The 23087-nt window shown below is 39.6% G+C and overlaps 1 protein-coding gene across 3 annotated transcripts in view; it reads left to right on the top strand.

Moving 5' to 3' along the window:
- LOC308105249 (uncharacterized protein) overlaps positions 1–23087 on the top strand; it is a 319910-nt gene that overhangs the window by 619 nt on the left and 296204 nt on the right. For 2 of the 3 annotated variants that reach the window (XR_013934886.1, XM_080455888.1), the window contains exons 2-8: positions 472–530; positions 13550–13701; positions 14358–14400; positions 16842–16919; positions 17635–17730; positions 19373–20107; positions 21769–22452. Coding sequence is in view for 2 of the 3 variants with exons in the window: in XM_080455888.1 (XP_080312014.1) it covers positions 17655–17730; positions 19373–20107; positions 21769–22452 (1495 nt within the window). In the remaining variant the exon portion in view is untranslated. The remainder of the gene's footprint in view (positions 1–471; positions 531–13549; positions 13702–14357; positions 14401–16841; positions 16920–17634; positions 17731–19372; positions 20108–21768; positions 22453–23087) is intronic. The other variant, XM_080455889.1, reaches the window with a different exon arrangement.

The raw sequence follows: 23087 nt of genomic DNA, 5'->3' as shown, positions 1-23087 counted from the left end.
GATTGGCTACAATCCTAGTGATTGATTGGTTGATATGCAAATAACAGCTCATCTTACTTTTATATTGTTATATTCATTGCCGGTTACTTTAGAATTTGTCCCCAGTGGGAAAATTAAGAATGGATTTCATAAGATGAAGCAGTGAATTAATGTTCATAACTGGACCTGTATCATTCTATTCAATGTGTGTGTGTGTGTGTGTGTGTGTGTGTGTGTGTGTGTGTGTGTGTGTGTGTGTGTGTGTGTGTGTGTGTGTGTGTGTGTGTGTGTGTGTGTGTGTGTGTGTGTGTGTGTGTGTGTGTGTGTGTGTGTGTGTGTGTGTGTGTGTGTGTGCGTGCGTGCGAGAGAAAAACAGAGCTTCATATTGCAGTTTGATTATGTTGCTGTATGTGATGTTATGGATTCTGTTGAAGATGATCAAACTAAACTAAGTAATTTGTTCTCTTTTTGTTCCTTTTCTGACACACACAGACAGAGAGGACAGAGACAGCCACAACATTCTGCTCATTTGACATGAAATAAAATCTGAGGTAAGTTAACGGTGATATGTTAACAATTAACTCACCCCACTGACATACATTCACCATAAAATATAGCCATAAATATATATATACAGATTGTTAAATACAAATATATATACAGGCAGTACTACTCTGTTTGATGAGTGTGTGCTGGTATTCAGGCAGTACCATACTGTTTTTATTTAATAATAATAAAACACTTTATTTATAAAGCGATTTTCGAAAACAGTGTTACAAATTGCTTTACTGTGCTAACTCCATTCAATTCAACTTCCAATATTATACTTTTACTCCACTACAATTATTTGAAAACTTTAGTTACTAGTTCCTTTGTAGATTTTGATTATTATTGAAAAACATGCATTAACCACTTCAGCCCTATACACATTTCTGTCATTTGAAACTAGCCAATCTACAAGCTCACAATGCGTCGCATCGCAAACGCATTGTGAGCTTGTAGATCTGCTATTTCAAAAAAAGATTTTTATACATTTGAAAACTTGAAATGGGACATTCTGCACAATGATTACTTTTACTTTAGGTACTTTAAGTACATTTTGAGGCCTGTACTATTGTACTTTTGCTCAAGTATACTTTTTGAATTCAGGACTTTTACTTGTAACAGAGTATTTCTATATTGCCGTATTGAGACTTTTCTTAAGTAAAACAATTTGAGTACTTTTTCCACCACTGCTGGTTGGGTAAATCCCATATCCTGGGGGACCGTAACAAAAACAGACAGACAGACAGACAGACAGACAGACAGACAGACAGACAGACAGATATTACTAGAATGATAGGAGGATTATGAATCTTGAGAAGAAGGAAAAAAGTGCATGAATGCAAAAACTCATGAGTCCCACCCTGCCATACTGTACCCCATTCCACCCACTTACACACTGCTGTTGACCTGACCTGACCTATAACAAAGACAACATTTTTCATATTTAGGTTTTGAATGTTTTGACCAGCTACCGTACATCATTGTCTCCGCCAGGCCGAAAGGCATGGCGAGAGAGTATGTTTTGCCCCCTGTCCGTCCGTCCGTGTGTGTGTCCGTGTGTGTGTGTCCGTCCTGTCCGTGTGTCTAATCTCTGGCACTGTTGGCCCGGTCGCTCCGAAACTGTGCACACACACTCTCTGGATGCCAATTCAGAACCTCTGCCCCAATTTTTTCACTTTTTTTTTTTTTTTTCAAAATCACTAGCCTAGTGATTGATTGGTTGATATGCAAATAACAGCTCATCTTACTTTGTTATATTATTATATTCATTGCTGGTAACTTTAGATTTGTTTTACTCTGTTTGATGAGTGTGTGCTGGTATTCAGGCAGTACTACTCTGTTTGATGAGTGTGTGCTGGTATTCAGGCAGTACTACTCTATTTGATGAGTGTGTGCTGGTATTCAGACAGTACTACTCTGTTTGATGAGAGTGTGCTGGTATTCAGGCAGTACTACTCTATTTGATGAGTGTGTGCTGGTATTCAGACAGTACTACTCTGTTTGATGAGTGTGTGCTGGTATTCAGACAGTACTACTCTGTTTTATGAGTGTGTGCTGGCATTCAGACAGTACTACTCTGTTTGGTGAGTGTGTGCTGGTATATAGACAGTACTACTCTGTTTGATGAGTGTGTGCTGGTATTCAGGCAGTACTACTCTGTTTGATGAGTGTGTGCTGGTATTCAGGCAGTACTACTCTGTTTGATGAGTGTGTGCTGGTATTCAGACGGTACTACTCTATTTGATGAGTGTGTGCAGGCATTCAGGCAGCACTACTCTGTTTGATGAGTGTGTGCTGGTATTCAGGCAGTACTACTCTGTTTGATGAGTGTGTGCTGGTATTCAGGCAGTACTACTCTGTTTGATGAGTGTGTGCTGGTATTCAGGCGGTACTACTCTATTTGATGAGTGTGTGCTGGCATTCAGGCGGTACTACTCTATTTGATGAGTGTGTGCTGGCATTCAGGCAGCACTACTCTGTTTGATGAGTGTATGCTGGTATTCAGCAGTACCACTGACTCTATTTGATGAGTGTGTGCTGGTATTCAGACAGTACTACTCTGTTTAATGATTGTGTGCTGGTATTCAGGCAGTACTACTCTGTTTGATGAGTGTGTGCTCGTATTCAGGCAGTATTACTCTGTTTGATGAGTGTGTGCTGGTATTCAGGCAGAACTACTCTGTTTTATTTAATAAGAAGAAGAAAACACTTCATTCATAAAGCGCTTTTCTAAAACAGTGTTACAAAGTGCTTTACAGTGCCACGATAAAAAACATACATACACATATTGAAAGTAACACAATTGAGACAACCACATGTGCAAGGTAAGGGTATATCTTAGGATAAGGGTACTATAAAATCTAAGGAAGCTCGGAGCCAGGCCTTGCAGGGCTTTAAAAGTCATCAGTAAAATCTTTGAATCAACTGTGAAACTCACCGGCAGACAGTGAAGGGCAGCTAGGATTGGTGTAATATGATCATGTCTCCTAGACTTTGTTAGTAATCTGGCTGCAGAATTTTGCACCAGTTGAAGACGTCAGATAACCTTTTTGCTGAGCCCAGAGTATAACGAGTTGCAATAGTCTAGGCTTGATGAGATAAAAGCATGGATGACCTTTTCAAGGTCTGCAAATGACAAAAATGACTTAATTTTAGCAATGTTTTGTAGTTGAAAGAAACAAGATTGTACAACATTATACTACACAGCGTAACATAACACGGTAGAACACACCTCTGGCTGGTTGGCTGGCTGCCTCCCTCTAGTCATGGCTGTCTGCCAGCAGAGGCATAAAAATGTGATGTGTCCAACCTCTAGCTCACTGCTGAGAATACAATGGAGTCATGACGACTTTTGATAGGGATACCCTTTTACTTGTAACACCAACATGAAATGTGTCTCCACTCTCCACCCACTCACAGCTGAGTTCAGAATGGAGTCATGACGGCTTTTGATAGGGACACTATTTTACTTGTAACAGCAACATGAAATGTGTTGTCATTTGATTATGATGATGTTTACAATGGGAAAGTGTTGGGAGGGGCATTTATGTTCCATTGTGATGCAGCTGGCTCACTTTGTTTCTCAACATGAAAATAGTTGAAAGAATGTGCTTTCTGACATACATGTGGTGAGGTCGGACATAAAGCGCAGGATTGTCCCATTGTATCAATGACTGAGTAAACAATCTACATGCAATGCTATGAGCAGCCTGGCAGCCCGTACACTGGTTGGCAGTGGTGGAAAGTAACTCTTTGTCATCTGAGTTAACAGTGATATTTTATCAATGAACTCACCCCACTGACATGCATTCACCTTTAACTTTAAGGTGGGAATTATGGGATGGAGACAATGTGGCAACTTAAAGACTTTATATGAAATTATAAATATTATAAATATAAATTATAAATATTATATATAATTAAAAATATATATTCATATCGTTGCTGTCGGGCAGAAATCTCATATTTCCATATTCTAACTTGTTGTGTTTTTTTGTAAATGAACACCCTACTTGATCATACTACATACAGCGTTGTAGATTGTTGTAGATTGTTGTAGATTGTTGTAGATTGTCTATTATCAAATAGCCGTAGCCTAGTTGCTTCTTTTGGTCTTCTTTTCATAGACCTGGTAGATTATTTCTCTTGCAGAATCTGGCAACACTGCTGAGCTAATGCTGCTCTGGTCACAATCATGGCAGGGTTCATCTCGACCTCACAACTACTATACCCTGCTGTTTATTGGCAGAAATACACAGTTTGGGCTGTTTTCTGTGTCCTGTTCTGTCTCAAATTTATATTCCTTTCTTTTCTAAAATTAAGGAAATACAGAGAACCGACAATTCTGTCTATAAAAGGCCAAATCTCCCTATAAATGTAGGCTAATGTTCCAATAGCTGTTTTATTTGTGACCATGATATGTAAGCACAATGAATAGGCTTAGCTTTTCTTATGGATTGTATCATGTATAATGTAGGTTTTGTCTATGGCGTTTCCATAATTGTTGATAGTCTGATCTTTGGAATTAATTAGTCACCATCACGAGAGGGAGGCGGGGGGGGGGGGGATGACAACCACTGTTGGCTCGTTACGCCACTGTGTCTGACACCACAATAATGATTGCACAACTACAGGGCAGGTGTGTGTGTGTGTGTGTGTGTGTGTGTGTGTGTGTGTGTGTGTGTGTGTGTGTGTGTGTGTGTGTGTGTGTGTGTGTGTGTGTGTGTGTGTGTGTGTGTGTGTGTGTGTGTGTGTGTGTGTGTGTGTGTGTGTGTGTGTGTGTGTGTGTGTGTGTGTGTGTGGAGCAGGAAAGCATATAGTACATAAAGACATTAATTAAGCACAATGTAGTTTGTTTACATTGAGCTTTTCCTTCTATATCAACAGCATTCACACACTCGCGCACGCACTCATGCATACACACGCACGCACTCATGCACACACACGCACGCACTCATACACACACACACGCATGCATGCGCACTCTTCGAGTCAGACAGGAAGTCAGTGGTTGTGGCGTAGGCTAGGGCTTACGGTTCGTCCCTTTAGTGTTTCTCAACAACCTGCAGCTCACTTTTTATAGGAAACCATCTTGACAAAATGACACCAAAACAATGTCCTTCTCATTCCTTCAACACATGTCCATTTTAATTGTCTCCGCCAGGCCGAAAGGCATGGCGAGAGTATGTTTTACCCCCTGTCCGTCCGTCCGTGTCCGTCCGTGTGTCCTGTCCGTGTGTTACCAGCTAATCTCCGGCACCGTTGGCCCGGTTGTGCCAAACTGTGCACACACACTCCCTGGATGCCAATTCAGAACCTCCCATGGGCCTGTCATAGCGCCACCAGGAGGCCGATTTGTGCAAAACCCATTTTTTCCCATTACTCCTACAGATTTTATCCAAACGCCATGCAAATGGGTACACAGTATCTCTATAGTCATGTGATCAACACGGATATGTCCGATTTCCCATATTCCATCCTCATTGGCTAAGGTTGGCTTCCAAAGTTTTCAGGATTGGTCCGTTTTGAACAAAATGCCTCAAATCATGAACGCAGCCTGCGATTTCCGTGAAATTTCACAAACACATTCCCACTAGGCCAAGGAAGAAATGCCACCCTTTTCACATTGGCCTGTTATAGCGCCACCAGCAGGTCTAATTTAGCAAAATACATTTTTGGAACAAAATGCCTCAAATCATGAACGCAGTGTCCGATTGCCGTGAAAGGCCTAAGAAGAAACGGCCACCCTTTTCACATTGGCCTATTGTAGCGCCACTAGGAGGCCACGATAACGTACCTGACCTGGCGGTGACCTGTGCTCCGAGGAGCACTTTTTGTAGTTTGACATCTTTCTTATCTGTTAAATAATTAAAATGTTCACTGTATAAATAATCTTGCAAAAACTCGGATACATCACATTTAATTTAATAATTCCACACTTGATTCCACACTTGCTCAAGCTAAAAACAAAGGGCACTCACCCCAATGACATGCATTCACCTTTAACTTAAAGGTGTGAATTATGGATGGCAACAATGTGTCAACTTAAAGACTTTAAGTTGCCACATTGTCTCCATCCATAATCACACACTAGGTTCATGACACAATGTTCTACCTTTTATTTGAAGTGATCAGATTCTAGATCAACAGTCCATCTCTGACATGCTTGATACATAAAGAGCTCTGAATCTGGACCTTCATAACATGCTGTTTTCATGATACATAAAGAGCTCTGAATCTGGGCCTTCATAACATGCTGTTTCATGATACATAAAGAGCTCTGAATCTGGGCCTTCATAACATGCTGTTTTCATGATACATAAAGAGCTCTGAATCTGGGCCTTCATAACATGCTGTTTTCATGATACATAAAGAGCTCTGAATCTGGACCTTCATAACATGCTGTTTTCATGATACATAAAGAGCTCTGAATCTGGGCCTTCATAACATGCTGTTTTCATGATACATAAAGAGCTCTGAATCTGGGCCTTCATAACATGCTGTTTTCATGATACATAAAGAGCTCTGAATCTGGACCTTCAAAACATGCTGTTTTCATGATACATAAAGAGCTCTGAATCTGGGCCTTCATAACATGCTGTTTTCATGATACATAAAGAGCTCTGAATCTGGACCTTCATAACATGCTGTTTTCATGATACATAAAGAGCTCTGAATCTGGGCCTTCATAACATGCTGTTTTCATGATACATAAAGAGCTCTGAATCTGGGCCTTCATAACATGCTGTTTTCATGATACATAAAGAGCTCTGAATCTGGGCCTTCATAACATGCTGTTTTCATGTCATGTCATTGTGTTATAGTGAATATCCATGCTGTCGGGCAGAAACCTCTTACCTCCATATTCTAACTTTTTGTGTTCTTGTGTAAATGAACAACCTACTTGATCATACTACAGCGTCACATGAAAATATCAAAAGTAGCACAAGCTCTACAAGCTCGAAAAGGGGCACAAAGGGGCGTGAAGCGACGCGTTCTGAGCTTGTAGATCTGTTACTTTTGCTGAATCTGAATCCTCTCTCTCTCTCTCTCCACACGGACACACACACACACATAAATGCACGCACAAACACGCACGCACAAACACACACACGGTTAGTTTTAACCTACATGTCGCAGCAAATAAAACTAGCAATTCAAATACACTGTGTATGAAAATAAAATTGTTGTTTTTGTAAAACTATGTTATATGCTCACAATAACACACAGAGAGACAGAGACAGTTGTAATGTAATACAGCATATAGACAAGTGTGAATATTAGCTAAAGGTAGATCTATAGCTTAGTGAGACACTACAGGTAAAACAGTGCTAAAAGTGAAGGGCTCATGTGGAGGAGGACTCTCATTTGGCTTGTTTTCATGTACATTCTTTTTCAGTGACATTTCATGTGTAGACATGATACGTTGTTGTTTGACAACCTCTCCCTGTCTCTCTGTGTCTCTCCGCCCAGCTCACAACTTCATCTAACCGGGACATAGAAACCATTTTATTATCAGGTTTCAACTTGTACTGTATCTGACGCTGTGTTCCACTACAAGACTGATTGATTGATTGCAAAATAATGTAAAACAACACCGTTACATTTATAATACTTTTGTCTAAAAGGTCAGACCAAAAAAGTCCTTGCGGACTTGTTTCCGTTGGGGTCCTGGATTAATTTCATAGACATATAGTAGCAACCAAACAGTTCAAAAATCAACATAAAAATACAGTGAAAGAATACCACTATGTACCAAAAAAAAAAGAGCATGAAAAATATAAAAATATATACAAAAAAGGGGAGGGGGGGGGTCGTCTGTCTACAGGGAAATGGTACTAGCTCCTCTTTTGGCCTCCAGAAAGAGTTTTTAGGGCTGTTTTGAATGGGCCCAGCGAACTGCATTTTTTGAGGGATGGGGTTAGACTATTCCATACCTTGGTGGCTACCAGATTGTTGTTTACGCTCCCTCTAGTTCCGTGACTGTGGGTGTCACATAGGGATTAATCTCTCAAGAACAGATTCTGCACTGCGTGAGAATCTGTCGTGAAGGCTCGTCGTAACATGTACACACTGGGCTACAAGTGGGCGTGCCTTCAGATCAGGAAGCAGGCCGCGCTTTACCCAATCAAATGTAGTGGGCGGGATTCACATGTCCGTCGATCTTTCCCCCTCGAAACAAACCGAAACTAATTTAACAATAGCGTCCGCGGAGCAGACAAAACCACGGAAATATATTCACATTTTAACTTACTCTTTCATCATAGAAACAAGTGGGCTTATAACCAAAACGATCCATGTTCTCTGGGAGAAGTGGTGTTAGTGTTCCGTGTAGAAATATTGTTAGTGGGAATGAAAACATAGTCGCACCAACCGGAAGTGATGCGCTGAAGGCGCATCACAAACACCGGTTTCCCTGTGCTCTGGTGTTACGTTATCGTCCCCCCAGAGCCAACAGACATAGAACAAACAGCAGAGGGCGCTGTTTTTCATTTTCAGTTGGCGATGGGTTCCCAGATTGCATAGGGATAAACAATTCATAAATAAAATAAAACCACAATAAAACCAAAGTATATACATAATAAACATACATACACATACATATTGAAAGTAACACAATTGAGACAACCACATGTGCAAGGTAAGGGTACATCTAAGGATAAGGGTACTATAAAATCTAAGGAAGCTGGGAGCCAGGCCTTGCAGGGCTTTAAAAGTCATCAGTAAAATCTTAAAATCAACTGTGAAACTCACCGACAGTGAAGGGCAGCTGGGATCGGTGTAATATGATCATATCTCCTAGACTTTGTTAGTAATCTGGCTGCAGATTTATGCACCAGTTGAAGATGGGAGATAACCTTTTTGCTGAGCCCAGAGTATAACGAGTTGCAATAGTCTAGGCGTGATGAGATAAAAGCATGGATGACTTTCAAGGCCTGCAAATGATAAAAAATTGCTTCATTTTAGCAATGTTTCGTACAACTTTATACTACAATTATACTACACAGTGACATCAGGCACGCCGGAAGGGGTTAAATAGTGGGGGGACGGTGATGACGTCATAGTGGGCGTGGCCAAGTGGTGACGTCATGACTCTCACGTTCCGTTTTGGTGTCGCTCCAAATAGCACACACATGTAACCAAATGGACCAGGGATGCCGGCTTTTGTGCGTGGCCATGGGGGCTGAACTTGACCACCACTCACTTTGCGACGCGTTGTGAGCTTGTAGATCTGCTATTTTCAAAGAATTTTTATACATTTTACACATTTGAAAACTTGTGAAATGGGACCTTCTGCATAATGAGTACTTTTACTTTTGGTACTTTAAATACATTTTGATAACTTTTCTACTTTACTCAAGTACATTTTGAATACCTTACTTTTACTTGTAAAAGAGTATTTTTACATCGCAGAATTGATACTTTTGTTTAAGTAAAAAATTTGAGTACTTTTTCCACCACTGGTATTCAGTGCATGCAGTGAGTGACTGTTAGTGCACACAGGACGAGGGAGTCGAGGGACACAGCATAGCGACCCTTCATTTCAATAAGGGCAGACAGCAGAGCAAAAACCTGCAGAACATGTTTAGCACAGCCACAGAGATCACCACTTGTTTATTAGAGGCAACTAGAAAGTACTGTTCCTGAAGAAACAGTGTGGGATCGCTAAGAATGTTGATGGTATTGGGTATTGATATTGTTAGTAGTGTTAAAGGTTTGAAAGGTTTAAAGTTCTAAAAGTTTGAAAGGTTTGAAAGGTTTGAAAGGTTTGAAAGGTTTGAAAGGTTTGAAAGGTTCTAAAGGTTTGAAAGGTTCTAAAGGTTTGAAAGGTTCTAAAGGTTTGAAAGGTTCTAAAGGTTCTAAAGGTTTGAAAGGTTTGAAAGGTTTGAAAGGTTTGAAAGGTTTGAAAGGTTTGAAAGGTTTGAAAGGTTTGAAAGGTTTGAAAGGTTTGAAAGGTTTGAAAGGTTCTAAAGGTTTAAGAGGTTCCAAAGGTTTGAAAGGTTCTAAAGGTTTGAAAGGTTTGAAAGGTTTGAAAGGTTCGAAAGGTTTGAAAGGTTTGAAAGGTCTGAAAGGTCTGAAAGGTCTGAAAGGTTCGAAAGGTTTGAAAGGTTTGAAAGGTTTGAAAGGTTTGAAAGGTTCGAAAGGTTTGAAAGGTTCTAAAGGTTTTAAAGGTCTACGGTTCTAAAGGTTTGTCGGTGTTGAATAGTGTAAAATGTAGTTTTCTAGGGTAAAACTGTGGTTGCTAGGGTCTGATAGCCGGTTGCTAGGTTCTAATAGGTGGTTGCTAGGGTCTAATTGGTGGTTGCTAGGGTAAAACAGGTGGTTGCTAGGTTAGAAAGGTGGTTGCTAGGGTCTAATCGGTGGTTGCTAGGGTATGATAGGTGGTTGCTATGGTCTAATATGGTGTTGCTAGGGTCTAATAAGCAGTTGCTAGGCTCCACTGTAGCTAAATAGGATTGCCCCATTGAAATGAATGGGATTTTTTTTAGCAGTAAAAAGTGAAATATCTCTAAAAGTACAAATTATTTCAAAAATTCAAATGGTAGCCAATATGTCCTAAGTAGGCTGAACGTTATAGAGTTGGAACGGAGTTTCTAGCTAAAAGTATGAATTTCCCCATTGAAATGAATGGGATTTTTTTAGCAGTAAAAAGTGAAATATCTCTAAAAGTACAAATTATTTCAAAAATTCAAATGGTAGCCGACATGTCCTGAGTAGGCCGAACGTTGAAGAGTTGGAACGGAGTTTGTAGCTAAAAGTATGAAGGACTAGTTAGGGGCCAAAAAACTGTCCCAAAAACGGTGAAGATAACAGTAGTGCGATCGCTTTAGCGATCCCACAATTAGCATGTCTGGCTGGGGCCGCTTGACAATCAATGCGAACGGTGGGGTGTGCGGAGGCTGCGGAGCTACTGCTATAGCGCCGGTAGAGAAAAAAATACTATATAAAAAAATACTATATATATATATATATATATATATATATATATATATATATATATATATATATATATATATATAAATAAGTTGATAGCTGAAAAGTGGGGGGACACAGAGGACTGTGTGACCGGCGCTCTATGCACAGCGTAACACGGTAGAACACACCTCTGGCTGGTTGGCTGGCTGCCTCTCTCCAGTCATGGCTGTCTGCCAGCAGAGGCATAAAAATGTAATGCGTCCAACCACTCACTCACTGCTGAGAATACAATGAAGTCATGACGACTTTTGATAGGGATACCCTTTTACTTGTAGTTGTAACACCAACATGAAATGTGTCTCCACTCTCCACCCACTCACAGCTGAGTACAGAATGGAGTCATGACGGCTTTTGATAGGGACACTATTTTACTTGTAACAGTAACATGAAATGTGTTGTCATTTGATTATGATGATGTTTACAATGGGAAAGTGTTGGGAGGGGCATTTATGTTCCATTGTGATGCAGCTGGCTCACTTTGTTTCTCAACATGAAAATAGTTGAAAGAATGTGCTTTCTGACATACATGTGGTGAGGTCGGACATAAAGCGCAGGATTGCCCCATTATATCAATGACTGAGTAAACAATCTACATGCAATGCTATGAGCAGCCTGGCAGCCCGTACACTGGTTGGCAGTGGTGGAAAGTAACTAAGTAGATTTACTTAAGTACATTTTTGAGGTATTTGCACTTTACTTATATTTCCAACTTCCAATACTTTTACTTCTCCACAACATCTCAAAGGCAAATATTATACTTATACTCCACTACAATTATTTGAAAACTTTAGTTACTAGTTACTTTGTAGATTTGGATTATTATTAAAAAACATACATTAACCACTTCAGCCCTATACACATTTTGATCTACAAGCAATCAAAGCTCACAATGAGCTTGTAGATCTGCTATTTTCAAAAGATTTTTACACATTTGAAAACTTGAAATGGGACATTCTGCATAATGAGTACTTTTACTTTTGGTACTTTAAGTACCAGTATACTTGAGCAAAAGTACAATAGTATAGGCCTCATGATTTTGAGGCCTATACTTTTTGAATTCCGGACTTTTACTTGTAACAGAGTATTTCTATATTGCCGTATTGATACTTTTACTTAAGTAAACAAATGCGAGAACTTTTTCCACCACTGCTGGTTGGGACCGGAGTAAATCCCATAGCCTGGGGGACCGTATCAAAAACGTGTTCAGACAGACATACAGAGATGACTAGAATGATAGGAGTCCCACCGTGCCATACTGTACCCCATCCCATCCACTTACACACTGCTGTTGACCTGATCTGACCCTTAACAGAGACAATATATTTCATATTTAGGTTTTGAATGTATTGACCAGCTACCGTACATCATTTCCTTCTCAGAGTTCCTGCTGCTTGTAACAAAAAGAAAAGCAAAAAGTACATGAAATAAAGTTGTCTATCCTCTCTTCAAATGTGACGTTCATGACTTAGCTTAGCCTACATAATTATCCCACTCTAGCATACAATTTAAAAAGGTGTTTCAGTGCTTATGATATTTCATATGATTATTATATACAGATGGCTGCATTTGTAGAGAAGAGAGTTACTTGAGGACAACCGGAGATCAAGTTGTACCAGCTTAATTAGTCTTATGTTGTGCAAGCAGTAGCTTTAATAGCTTAGTTGTGTTTTCCTTTGAGGTAAACAGGTATTCTATGCTCCATGCCACATTGCAGTGCGTTGTAAGGTATACCTGGACTGGAGCCAAAACAGATGTGTATCTGATGAGTGATTAGATAATGAAGATCATAACAGCATTTAAAGGAACAGTGTCACAAGTTGTAACTGTATCCTGACAGTCGGCAGCCATTCCAACGGTCACCTATGATGACCATATATGGGCAAGGTTTTAGACTGCCTTTGTCTTCCATGATAGAATTAGAGTTAAATATTATTATTTCACAACCAAAGGCCCCGAGGCATGCTGGGATGTCGGGCCCAGCAGCAGTGTGATTGCACAATCATTGTGAGCTGTTGTGACTGCACTAGCGTGTCTGCTATCTGGCATAGAGGGGCGGGTTCAAAATCTCTGGAGAAGATTTACGTGAGATCCCATTGGCTCACCGATCTGTCCGTCAGCCCCCGCCTCGTCAACACAACATTTGGAGCGACGCCCACTGCACTCTGGTTGGTTGGGGAAATGAAACACGTCCTATACCCGGAACACCGACTCGCTGGTCAAGGCTTTTATTTTTAAGCAAAACTAAAAAATAAAAGCCTGGAGATCGAGGCTATAGCTGGTGTGTGACGTAGGCTACAGGCTCTGAGGTGGACATACTGTAAAACTACATACATACAATAGGCTGCATTAATATGAGGAAATATTACATGCAGGAAACATTTGCATGCAGATGTGAGGAGACTTAACATGATTTGAATAAATGTTTTAATGTTTTGAAAAAACATATTAAAAAAATATAAATAAATGTCAGTGTGCCAGTGATTATCCTCCTCCATGCCAAAGGTGATTTCATGTCTGGTGATAATCTTAGACTTTTTACTTTTTACAGGCCAGTTACAGTTTGCATGGTGGTGGTTCAGGAGGTAGAGCGGCCGCTTGGGAATCAGAAGGTTCCTGGTTCGATCCCCAGCTCCCCCTGGGTTAGTGTTGAAGTGTCCTTGAGCAAGACACTGAACTACAGTAACTTCACCTGATGAGCAGGTTGGTGTCTTACATGGTTTCCTCTGATGTCATTGTGTGTGAATGGATGCACATTGTAAAGAGCTTTGGAGAAAAGGAGCTTAATGCACTTTGACACATGATACTGATAACTGATCATTTGGGTCACTATCATGATATGTCAATACCATTTAATCTCTAATATACACTAAAGTGTGAGTATTTAGATAAATAATTATGTAGCTTAGGAAGACACTGCATGTAGTAAATGTGTGAAATGTTATCATATAAATATAATAGAAATGTAGGAAATGCATAAAAAACATCTGGGGGACGGCTCTCATTTAGATCTTTGTATGTACAATGATGATGATGTGTAGATACATACATACATACATACATACGTACACACACACACACACACACACACACACACACACACACACACACACACACACACACACACACACACACACACACACACACACACACACACACACACGTACATATATACATACATACATACATACATACATACACATATACACACACACACATATATACACACATACATACATACATACATACATACATACATACATACATACATACATACATACATACAGTACAATCAGATGTTGTTTATGTGTGTAGGAATCTAATTTGACAACATATCTCTGTGTTTCCCCGCCCTGCAGCTCAACACTTTATAACCATTCATGCTCGACGTAAGACCCTTAAGTAAGCATAAGGAACGGAGGGGGAGACCAAAAAGGGGAGGGGGGATGGGGGGTTTGTCCGTCGATTATGTCGTCCGTCAGGTTGAGCTCTGAGCTCAACCTGACGTACGTTCACTGCTTCCCTCTGGAGGATGAATAGCCTCTTGGCCCTAATCACACATAAGAAACGTGTCAAACTATGAATGCACTGAATGCACTGACGTAAAGAACGTACCAGTTCCTCACCCCCGACGTACGTCAATCCCCATCTCTGTCTAGTATGTACGCCACTTAAGGACCGTACCAGAAAAACAAACATAAGTGTGATGATGGTGTTACATTTTATAATAGAATTGTACCGTATGACTGTATTCTACATTATACTAAGATATATAAGCTATATATTATGCTGATGAAATCTTTAAAAAGTGTCTTCATTAAATATAAATATATTCTATTGGAAGCACTTTGTGAAGACTAATAATATATCATCTCTGTCGGGTGGAAAACCTCATGTTACTTTTCAGGATTCAAATAAGAAAATCTCTCAAAAAGCTCATTTTGTAGCCCACAAAGGAAATGGTTGGCTTTGTTCAAGTAACTGAAATATATGTTACATGAAATGGACACATAGATATGAAAATAAAATGTTTAAAATACTGATAACCTGTCTAATAACTTGAATACTATTGACCCAAACCATTTGAAAGACAGATGTTGAATGGGCTGAACTTTATTAACACTTCAATCCAATCCACTTTATTTATATAGCACATTTTACTTTTTCAGGGTTTCTAAAGTGCTGTACAGAAAATCTAAAACCAAAATCTAAAGCCAAATATTTAAACTTGGATTTTGAGATTTTGAAGTGGATTATCTTTCTCATGAAGCTCTCAGAAGGTTCTCCTTCCATGATTTTTCTTAAATATTCGATCGAAATCATCTCACTCACTCACTCACTCACTCACTCTCACACACACACACACACACACACACACACAACACACACACACACACACACACACACACACACACACACACACACACACACACACACACACACACACACACACACACACACACACACACACACACACACACACACACACACACACACGGCAGTTGCCATGTCTGCTTATTATATGCGACTTTGGGCTTGTTTTTTCTATGAAGTCTTTCTATGAAGTCTTTCTATGAAGACGCGTTGTGAGCTTGTAGATCGGCTATTTCCAATATATATATATTTATATGTATATAGGTCATGTGTCTAGTTGCTTGTTTTGGGCTTGTTTTCATAGACCTGGCTGCTTATTTCTCTCGCAATCTGGCAACACTGATGACAGGCAGTAGAGTAGAATGCAGAATGGCCCGTCCCGACATTTCCTTGGAGTGAGAATTCACTGCAGTGGGCTAAAGAAGGAAAGGGCTAAAAAGCCACAGGAATGCTGCCAGAAGCTGGCTCCTGGCTATGAGTCACATTTGCAGCAGGTCATAAGGGTGCTCTATGAAGTATTACAGACACTTGTCATGAAGGGTTTGAATAATTATGACACTGCAATAGTCATTAAAATTGGCATTTTATGAGGAATTAGGAGAAACCATTCATAATATTAGTTGAGTTATTTAAATTGTTCTTGATTGTATGATACAGTTTTGAATGCATTTTGCCAATACACAGGGGCCAATTGTACCACCTCACACTTCAAACTTCAAACTTATCCTAGTTATTGCTTAAATGACTTTTAAAAAGCCATTTAGACCGGGAAAGTATCTGTGTCATTTTTAGATTTCTTTGGCTATTCAAAAATATCAGATCTACAAGCTCATAGTGCGGCACCGAGTGCCGCACTATGAGCTTGTAGATCTGAAATTTTCTTTTTATTCGTGAAAATTTGTGCAAATCTTTTAAAAAATTCAAGCGAACATTTGTAAAATATTTTTGTTCCAGCCCCCCCCCAGAAGCAAAGATTTTAGTTACAAATGTTTGCTTTAAAATATATATATTCAAAGATTTGCACACATTTTCACGATTTTTCAAAAATGGCAGATCTACAAGCTCATATCGTGGCACTCTGATGATTGATATGATTTTGTAAAAATAAAAATGACAGAGATGCGTCCTCGGATTGAATGGGTTAAGTTATAACTAGGCTAAGTATGAACTAACTTAGTGTGAGGTGGTGTAACTTGTGGGTTTGAATAATGTGAAGCACAAATGTACACATGACAGCAACAATGTTATATACATAAAATAAGATGTATGGAGGAATTATAATGACTATACTGTAGTTGTACTTCATTATCAACTGCAGCAACAATACATTGTGATGTCATCAGTTGTACATGTGTGTGTGTGTGTGTGTGTGTGTGTGTGTGTGTGTGTGTGTGTGTGTGTGTGTGTACTAGAATGTGTACTTTGATCCACAGCACATGAATGATTGACACTTTCCTCTTGATTGACAGGAATCACTTGTCAGTGCATGTTGACACTGGAGGAGTGAAGTTTACAGTCTGGACTCATTTCTTCAACACTTTAATAAGGTAAACACTCTGAGTGACACAAAGCTTACTAATCTGTCAACATATCATTATTAATGTCATTAAATGAAGTTACACAAGTGTTTTTATAGGTAAACACATCAGATTATAGTAAATGATGGATGTACAGTTTACTGTACTGTACAGTCATCCAGTTATGAACTGTTCTCTCTGCTAGTGTGTCAAACTGTACCGGAGCATCAGACTCACCATCACTTTGTCTCCTCAACATTAGACTAATGAAATAAAATAATATGAACTATAACAGCTCTCAATCCAGCAACTGACAGGAATGTTAATATTGCCAATTTGTACGCCTATAGTTTTTCTGGACCAAAAACATGGAAGGTCAAAATGTCCACTAATAGATCAGAATGGATGGATTCCTATAAAACCTACTGAACACATTCCTGTTCTCTGGATGATGAATACTAACCATCACCTTGTCTCTGGTGCCACCTTCAGGCCAAAGTGTCAACTTCATACACAAGATATCTGATAATCTAATACATCTGCCTGGAATGAGTGTTTAAAGTATTTTCTTGTCGTTACTGATTCATGCTTTCTTTACAATTATTGTTATTTATTGGTGACTATTAATGTAGAGTGTTGTGTTTTTATTCTATTGTTACCTCGGCTGCCCATCGTTGTACTCTGAGTTTAAATAAAGGTTATGATGATACTGTAGGTGGTTTACATTAATGTCATGTTAATTTAGGGTGTTTCCAGTTGGCTACAATGTTTTCCAAACAACTGCTTTCCAAATGGAGGAAACAACAGCAGAGTGGGATTCAGACCAGCAGCTCATCAGCAGGTAAAACATTATGATAGAATTATGAAGCAAGTGATTCATTTTATGTCAAGTAGGACTATTTTCATAGAAGCATTTTTTATTCAATCATGGAGATCTGTGTGTGTGTGTGTGTGTGTGTGTGTGTGTGTGTGTGTGTGCGTGTGCGTGTGCGTGCGTAGCTTAGAGTTCCCCTAGGGGTCACCAAAGATCACAGGTGGGCGTGAGGTCCAAACTGTTGCACATGAATGTTACTCTTCCAGTTGAGTGCCAATCCGTTTTAAGCCATTTTAAAATATCCAATCAGAGCTCTAGTTGCACCAGGGTTGCTACATTGGACACAGGTCAGGTCCATAAAGGTCCTACACACTAAACGTTGTTATCCAGAGCAGAGCAGAATACTACAGACTATAAGAGGAATGGTGTCAGGAGATCAATCTGTTAAAAGGTGTGAAAAAGTTGCTGTTACAACTCTCTCCACACACATAGACAGTAGGCTACTAGTATGATGTTAAACATATGGTTTGACGTTCACTTTTCAACAACAAACACATGAACATGTGACACAATACACACATGCTGTTATCATTAGAGAAATCAGCAGGGGGCTTACAGGACATACTGTAGGCACAAGATCAGTGGTGGAAAGTAACTAAGTACATTTACTCAAGTGCTGTACTTAAGTAAAATTTTGAGGTATTTCTACTTTTCTGGAGTATTTCCAATTTTACTTTTACTTCTACTCCACTACATCTCAGAGGCAAACATTGTACTTTTACTCCACTACAATTATTTGAAAACTTTAGTTACTTTGTAGATTTGAATTATTATTACAAAACATGCATTAACCACTTCAACCCTATACATTTCGGCCATTTGAAAATAGCAGATCTACAAGCGTCACGGTGCGACACATTTTGAGCTTGTAGATCTGCTATTTTCAAAAGATTTGTATACATTTGAAAACTTGAAATGGGACATTCTGCGTAATGAGTACTTTAAACTTTTGCTACTTTAAGTACATTTTGATGCCAATACCTTTGTACTTTTACTCAAGTAAATGTTGAATTTTACTTCTAGAAGAGTATTTCTACGTTGAAGCATTGATACTTTTACTTAAGTAAAAAATGTGAGTACTTTTCCCACCACTGCCCAAGGTTATACCTGAACTAAACTCCATTCAGACTATTTGGGTCAGATTTAATGTTAAAAGGATAAACAGTGTGTGCCTGCAGTGTGGTACGTACAACAGCCATCATGTGATTCTGCTTCCAATGAGCAATATTTTCCCAATAGTGATAATGATCCAATAGGCTACTCACCACATTGTACCTCTGTGAAGTAATACGACTTTATGATCATCATTTTCAAGTGATATCATAGTCAATCTATCCTACCTACCGACCCTAACGGTTCAACAGGGTCCCGCAGCCCCTGTTGAAGATCCCTGTTATAGGCCTTTTAGACTAGAGCCCCCTGTGTGTGTGTGTGTGTGTGTGTGTGTGTGTGTGTGTGTGTGTGTGTGTGTGTGTGTGTGTGTGTGTGTGTGTGTGTGTGTGTGTGTGTGTGTGTGTGTGTGTGTGTGTGTGTGTGTGTGTGTGTGTGTGTGTGTGTGTGTGTGCATGCGTTGCAATAATAATAGTATTATTTGACTGTTTCCATCCAGGGAAGATCGGTGACACCTCAGACCTGAGAATTGTTCTGATCGGAGGAAGACATGTAGGTGGACCTGATGTAGGGGGAAGACCTGACAGACGCAGTGGAAAGAGTTCAGTAGGAAACATCATCCTGGGCAGAGATGTTTTTGACACAATCAGAATAACATCTCAGAGTGTCATGAGACAAGAGGAAGTGTCAGGCAGACAGGTCACTGTGGTAGACACTCCAGGATGGGTGTCTTCTCATCCCTTAGATCTGACCCCAAAACTGACTCAGTTAGAAATCCAACAGAGTGTGAATCTATATCCTCCAGGACCCCATGCCTTTGTCCTAGTGATCAGATTGGACGTCCCAAAATTAGGAACAGGGATGTCAGCAGAGGAGCATGTGAGATTTCTCCTCAGTGACAGAGTGTGGAAACACACTATTGTGGTGTTCACTGTAGCTGATAGAAACAACATGGACACTGATCTCATTAGATCTGACCCTGAGATAAGATCTCTTATTGAGAAATGTGGAGGTCGCTTCCATGTTCTTAACATTAGTGACAGAAGAGATAGAAGTCAGGTCACTGAGCTGCTGGAGAAGATAGATCAGATGGTGACTAGTAATGGTTGTCACTATGAGACAGAAGAACACGTCTCAGAGGAACTGAAGGAGAAGAAGAGAACTATCAGAAGAAGAGCAGAACAAAGGAGGACAGACGCTCAGAAACAAACAACTGGACTTCCAAAACACATTGGTATGTTTTGTTTACTTTGTTTAAGTGACAATTAGCACATTTTGTAACCTATATTGCATTTTTCTATTGTGAGGAGATTGTATTGACAAAGAAAAAAAAATTGTTCTGTTTAAATTTCATTTGCTGGTGAAATGTTATTGTTTAAGCCGGTGGTTCTCAACCAGTGGTCCGGGGACCACCAGTGGTCCAGTGTGGGGGTTACCAGGGGGGTCCCCAGCAAAATTAGTTAACATAGCGTCACAATCATTTTAATCATTTTAATCAAAAATAGCAGATCTACATGCTCATGTAGATCCACGCTAGAGTGCCACGCTATGAGCATGTAGATCTGCTATTTCTGAAAAACCTTGAAAATGTGTGCATGTCTTTGAATATGTACATTTTTTAAAGCGAACATTTAACATTAACTCTATTAGAAGGCATTTGTAGAATCGGCCTCAGGTCTTAATGAGTTAAACATGCTAACCCGGGTGTCTCTATAAAAAAAGGATTGTAATCGCCAAAATAGTGAAAATAGCTGAAGCTAAATCTGCTATTTTCACTATTTGTCTTATGATGATGAAGTATATAGGGCTTAACCACATGAAGCCTAGCATCCCTATTCTGGGGAAATAGCTGATCTACAAGCTCACAACGTGTCACGTTGCACCGTGTTATGAGGTTGTAGATCTGCTATGTTGTGCTATTATATTTAGTATATAGTGAAAACAGGTGGAGGCCTAGTACAGTCCCCTGGGGGACTCCACTCAACTAAGTATAGTGTTGAAGTGGTTTAGTGGTTGAGGAACAAAGATACAATGTTTTAAACATATCGTTGTATGTCCAAAAGCCTTAATTTTTTATTATTATTTTTAAAACATTTAAATAGAGTGAAAATAGCAGATCTACAACCTCACAACACGATGCAACGCGACACGTTGCGAGCTTGTAGATCAGCTATTTCCACAGGATAGGGATGCTAGGTTTCATGTGATTAAGCCCTATGCCTCATCTTATGCCAAATAGTGAAGATAGCAGATCTACAAGCTGACAACGCGTTGTGTTAAGACGCGTTGTGAGCTTGTAGATCTGCTATTTTCACTATAATGGGGAACTTTTTTAACTTTTTTTAACTCATTGCCTGCCATGGACGAATTAATTTGTCAAATTCTACTATGGCCCAGCCTGCCAAGGACGAGTTTGGACGAGTTTTGAGAAAGAAAAAAAATCACACAGAACCAGAGATAACGCCATCCAAAGATGTGCTGCTCCATTCACTCCCTGGTTAACTTATTACTTAAAAATGCTCTATCTCGGATCCTGTGTACTTTTTTTTTACACTGTATATTTTTGGCAAAACATGCTATTTTCAACTTGCCACAACTATGGAACGGATTACCGCTATCGGATAATTCCCCCCCCATTCTACGAGACCCCTGTGTGTGTAATGAGGGGATCACCGTGCGGATAGCATTCACACAAAATATTCCATGATTTTTCAAAGGTTGATAAAATCGCTCGTTTTCGCTTGCAGTAGCGTAACACTATTACACTATTACTCTGGCAGTTAAAGAGTAGGGACACTCGGGTTAGCATGTTTAAACAATAACATTTCACCTGCAAATAAAATTGTAGATCTGCTATTTTCACTGTTGTGTGACAGGACTTGTTTTCTCTGACAGGACTGACTGACCTCAGGATTGTGTTGTTGGGAAGGCAGCTCTCTGGGAAGAGTTCAGCAGGAAACACCATTCTGACAGGAAGTGGTTTTCAAACTAAACTGAGGTCAGGGCAGTGTGAGGTGAGACAGGGTAAAGTAGCAGGGAGACAGGTGACAGTGGTGGACTCACCAGGCTGGTACTACAACAGTCCACTACAGGACACCTCAGAGATGGACAAACTGGAGATCCAGAACAGTGTGTGTCTCTGTCCTCCTGGACCACATGCTGCTCTCCTGACGGTTCCTCTTAATAGAGCATTCACCAAAGCAGAGAGAGTAGCAGTAGAGGAACACATGACACTTCTGTCACAGAGTCTCTGGAGTCACTCTATGGTACTGTTCACCTATGGAGACTATCTGGGAGACAGAAGCATTGAGCAGCACATTGAGGCTGAAGGAGAAGACCTCCGCTGGCTTCTTGACAAATGTGGGAACAGATATCATGTCTTCAACAACAAGAAGAGAGATGACACTCAGGTCATACAGCTGCTGCAGAAGATAGATGAGATGATGTCAGGAAACAGAGGTGGACACTGTGAAGCTGATGGAGATGTTTGTGAGAAGATGTCAGAGAGGAAGATGAACATAGAGGAACATGTCCAGACACTGACCAGGAAACTGACCACTCTGAAAGCTAGCTCTGAAGGTGATCTGTCTGTCTGTCTGTCTGTCTGTCTGTCTGTCTGTCTGTCTGTCTGTCTTTTTAAAAGTTAATTTAAAAAGTACAGTGAAGTTATTTTAGTTATTTTAAAAAGTACAGTAAAGTGCAAAAAGGGGAAATAAATATAAAACTAAAATTCAAATTTAATGTAGATTAGAGGAACTGAGAGAAGAAGCATCATAACTGAACACCAGTAAAGCAGCTGCTCATAATTATTTATGACAACTTTTTGTCAATTATATAGATTTTCAGTTTGTATTCTCAATGTTAATTAATTAATGTTATTAATAATTCATATAACACAATCTCTGAATCCAATCCTAAATATTTACATCAGTGTTAAGCAGCACAACATGTCGCAACACGACACATTGTGAGCTTGTAGATCAGCTATTTTTGAACAAAGTAACTATAACTAAAGTAATAATAACTAAATTATAAAATAATTGTAATGGAGTAAAAGTACAATATCTGCCTCTGAGATGTAATGGAGTAGAAGTATGAAGTATCAAAAATGGAAATACTCAGGTAAAGTAAAAGTAATTCAAAATTGTACTTACTGTAAGTACAGCACTTGAGTAAATGTACTTAGTTACTTTACACCAGTGGTTCTCAAAGTG

Source organism: Gymnoscopelus braueri, assembly GCF_963280865.1.
Source record: "Gymnoscopelus braueri genome assembly, chromosome: 17".
In the NCBI taxonomy this organism is placed as follows: domain Eukaryota; kingdom Metazoa; phylum Chordata; class Actinopteri; order Myctophiformes; family Myctophidae; genus Gymnoscopelus; species Gymnoscopelus braueri.
This window is presented reverse-complemented; position numbering and strand designations above follow the sequence as displayed.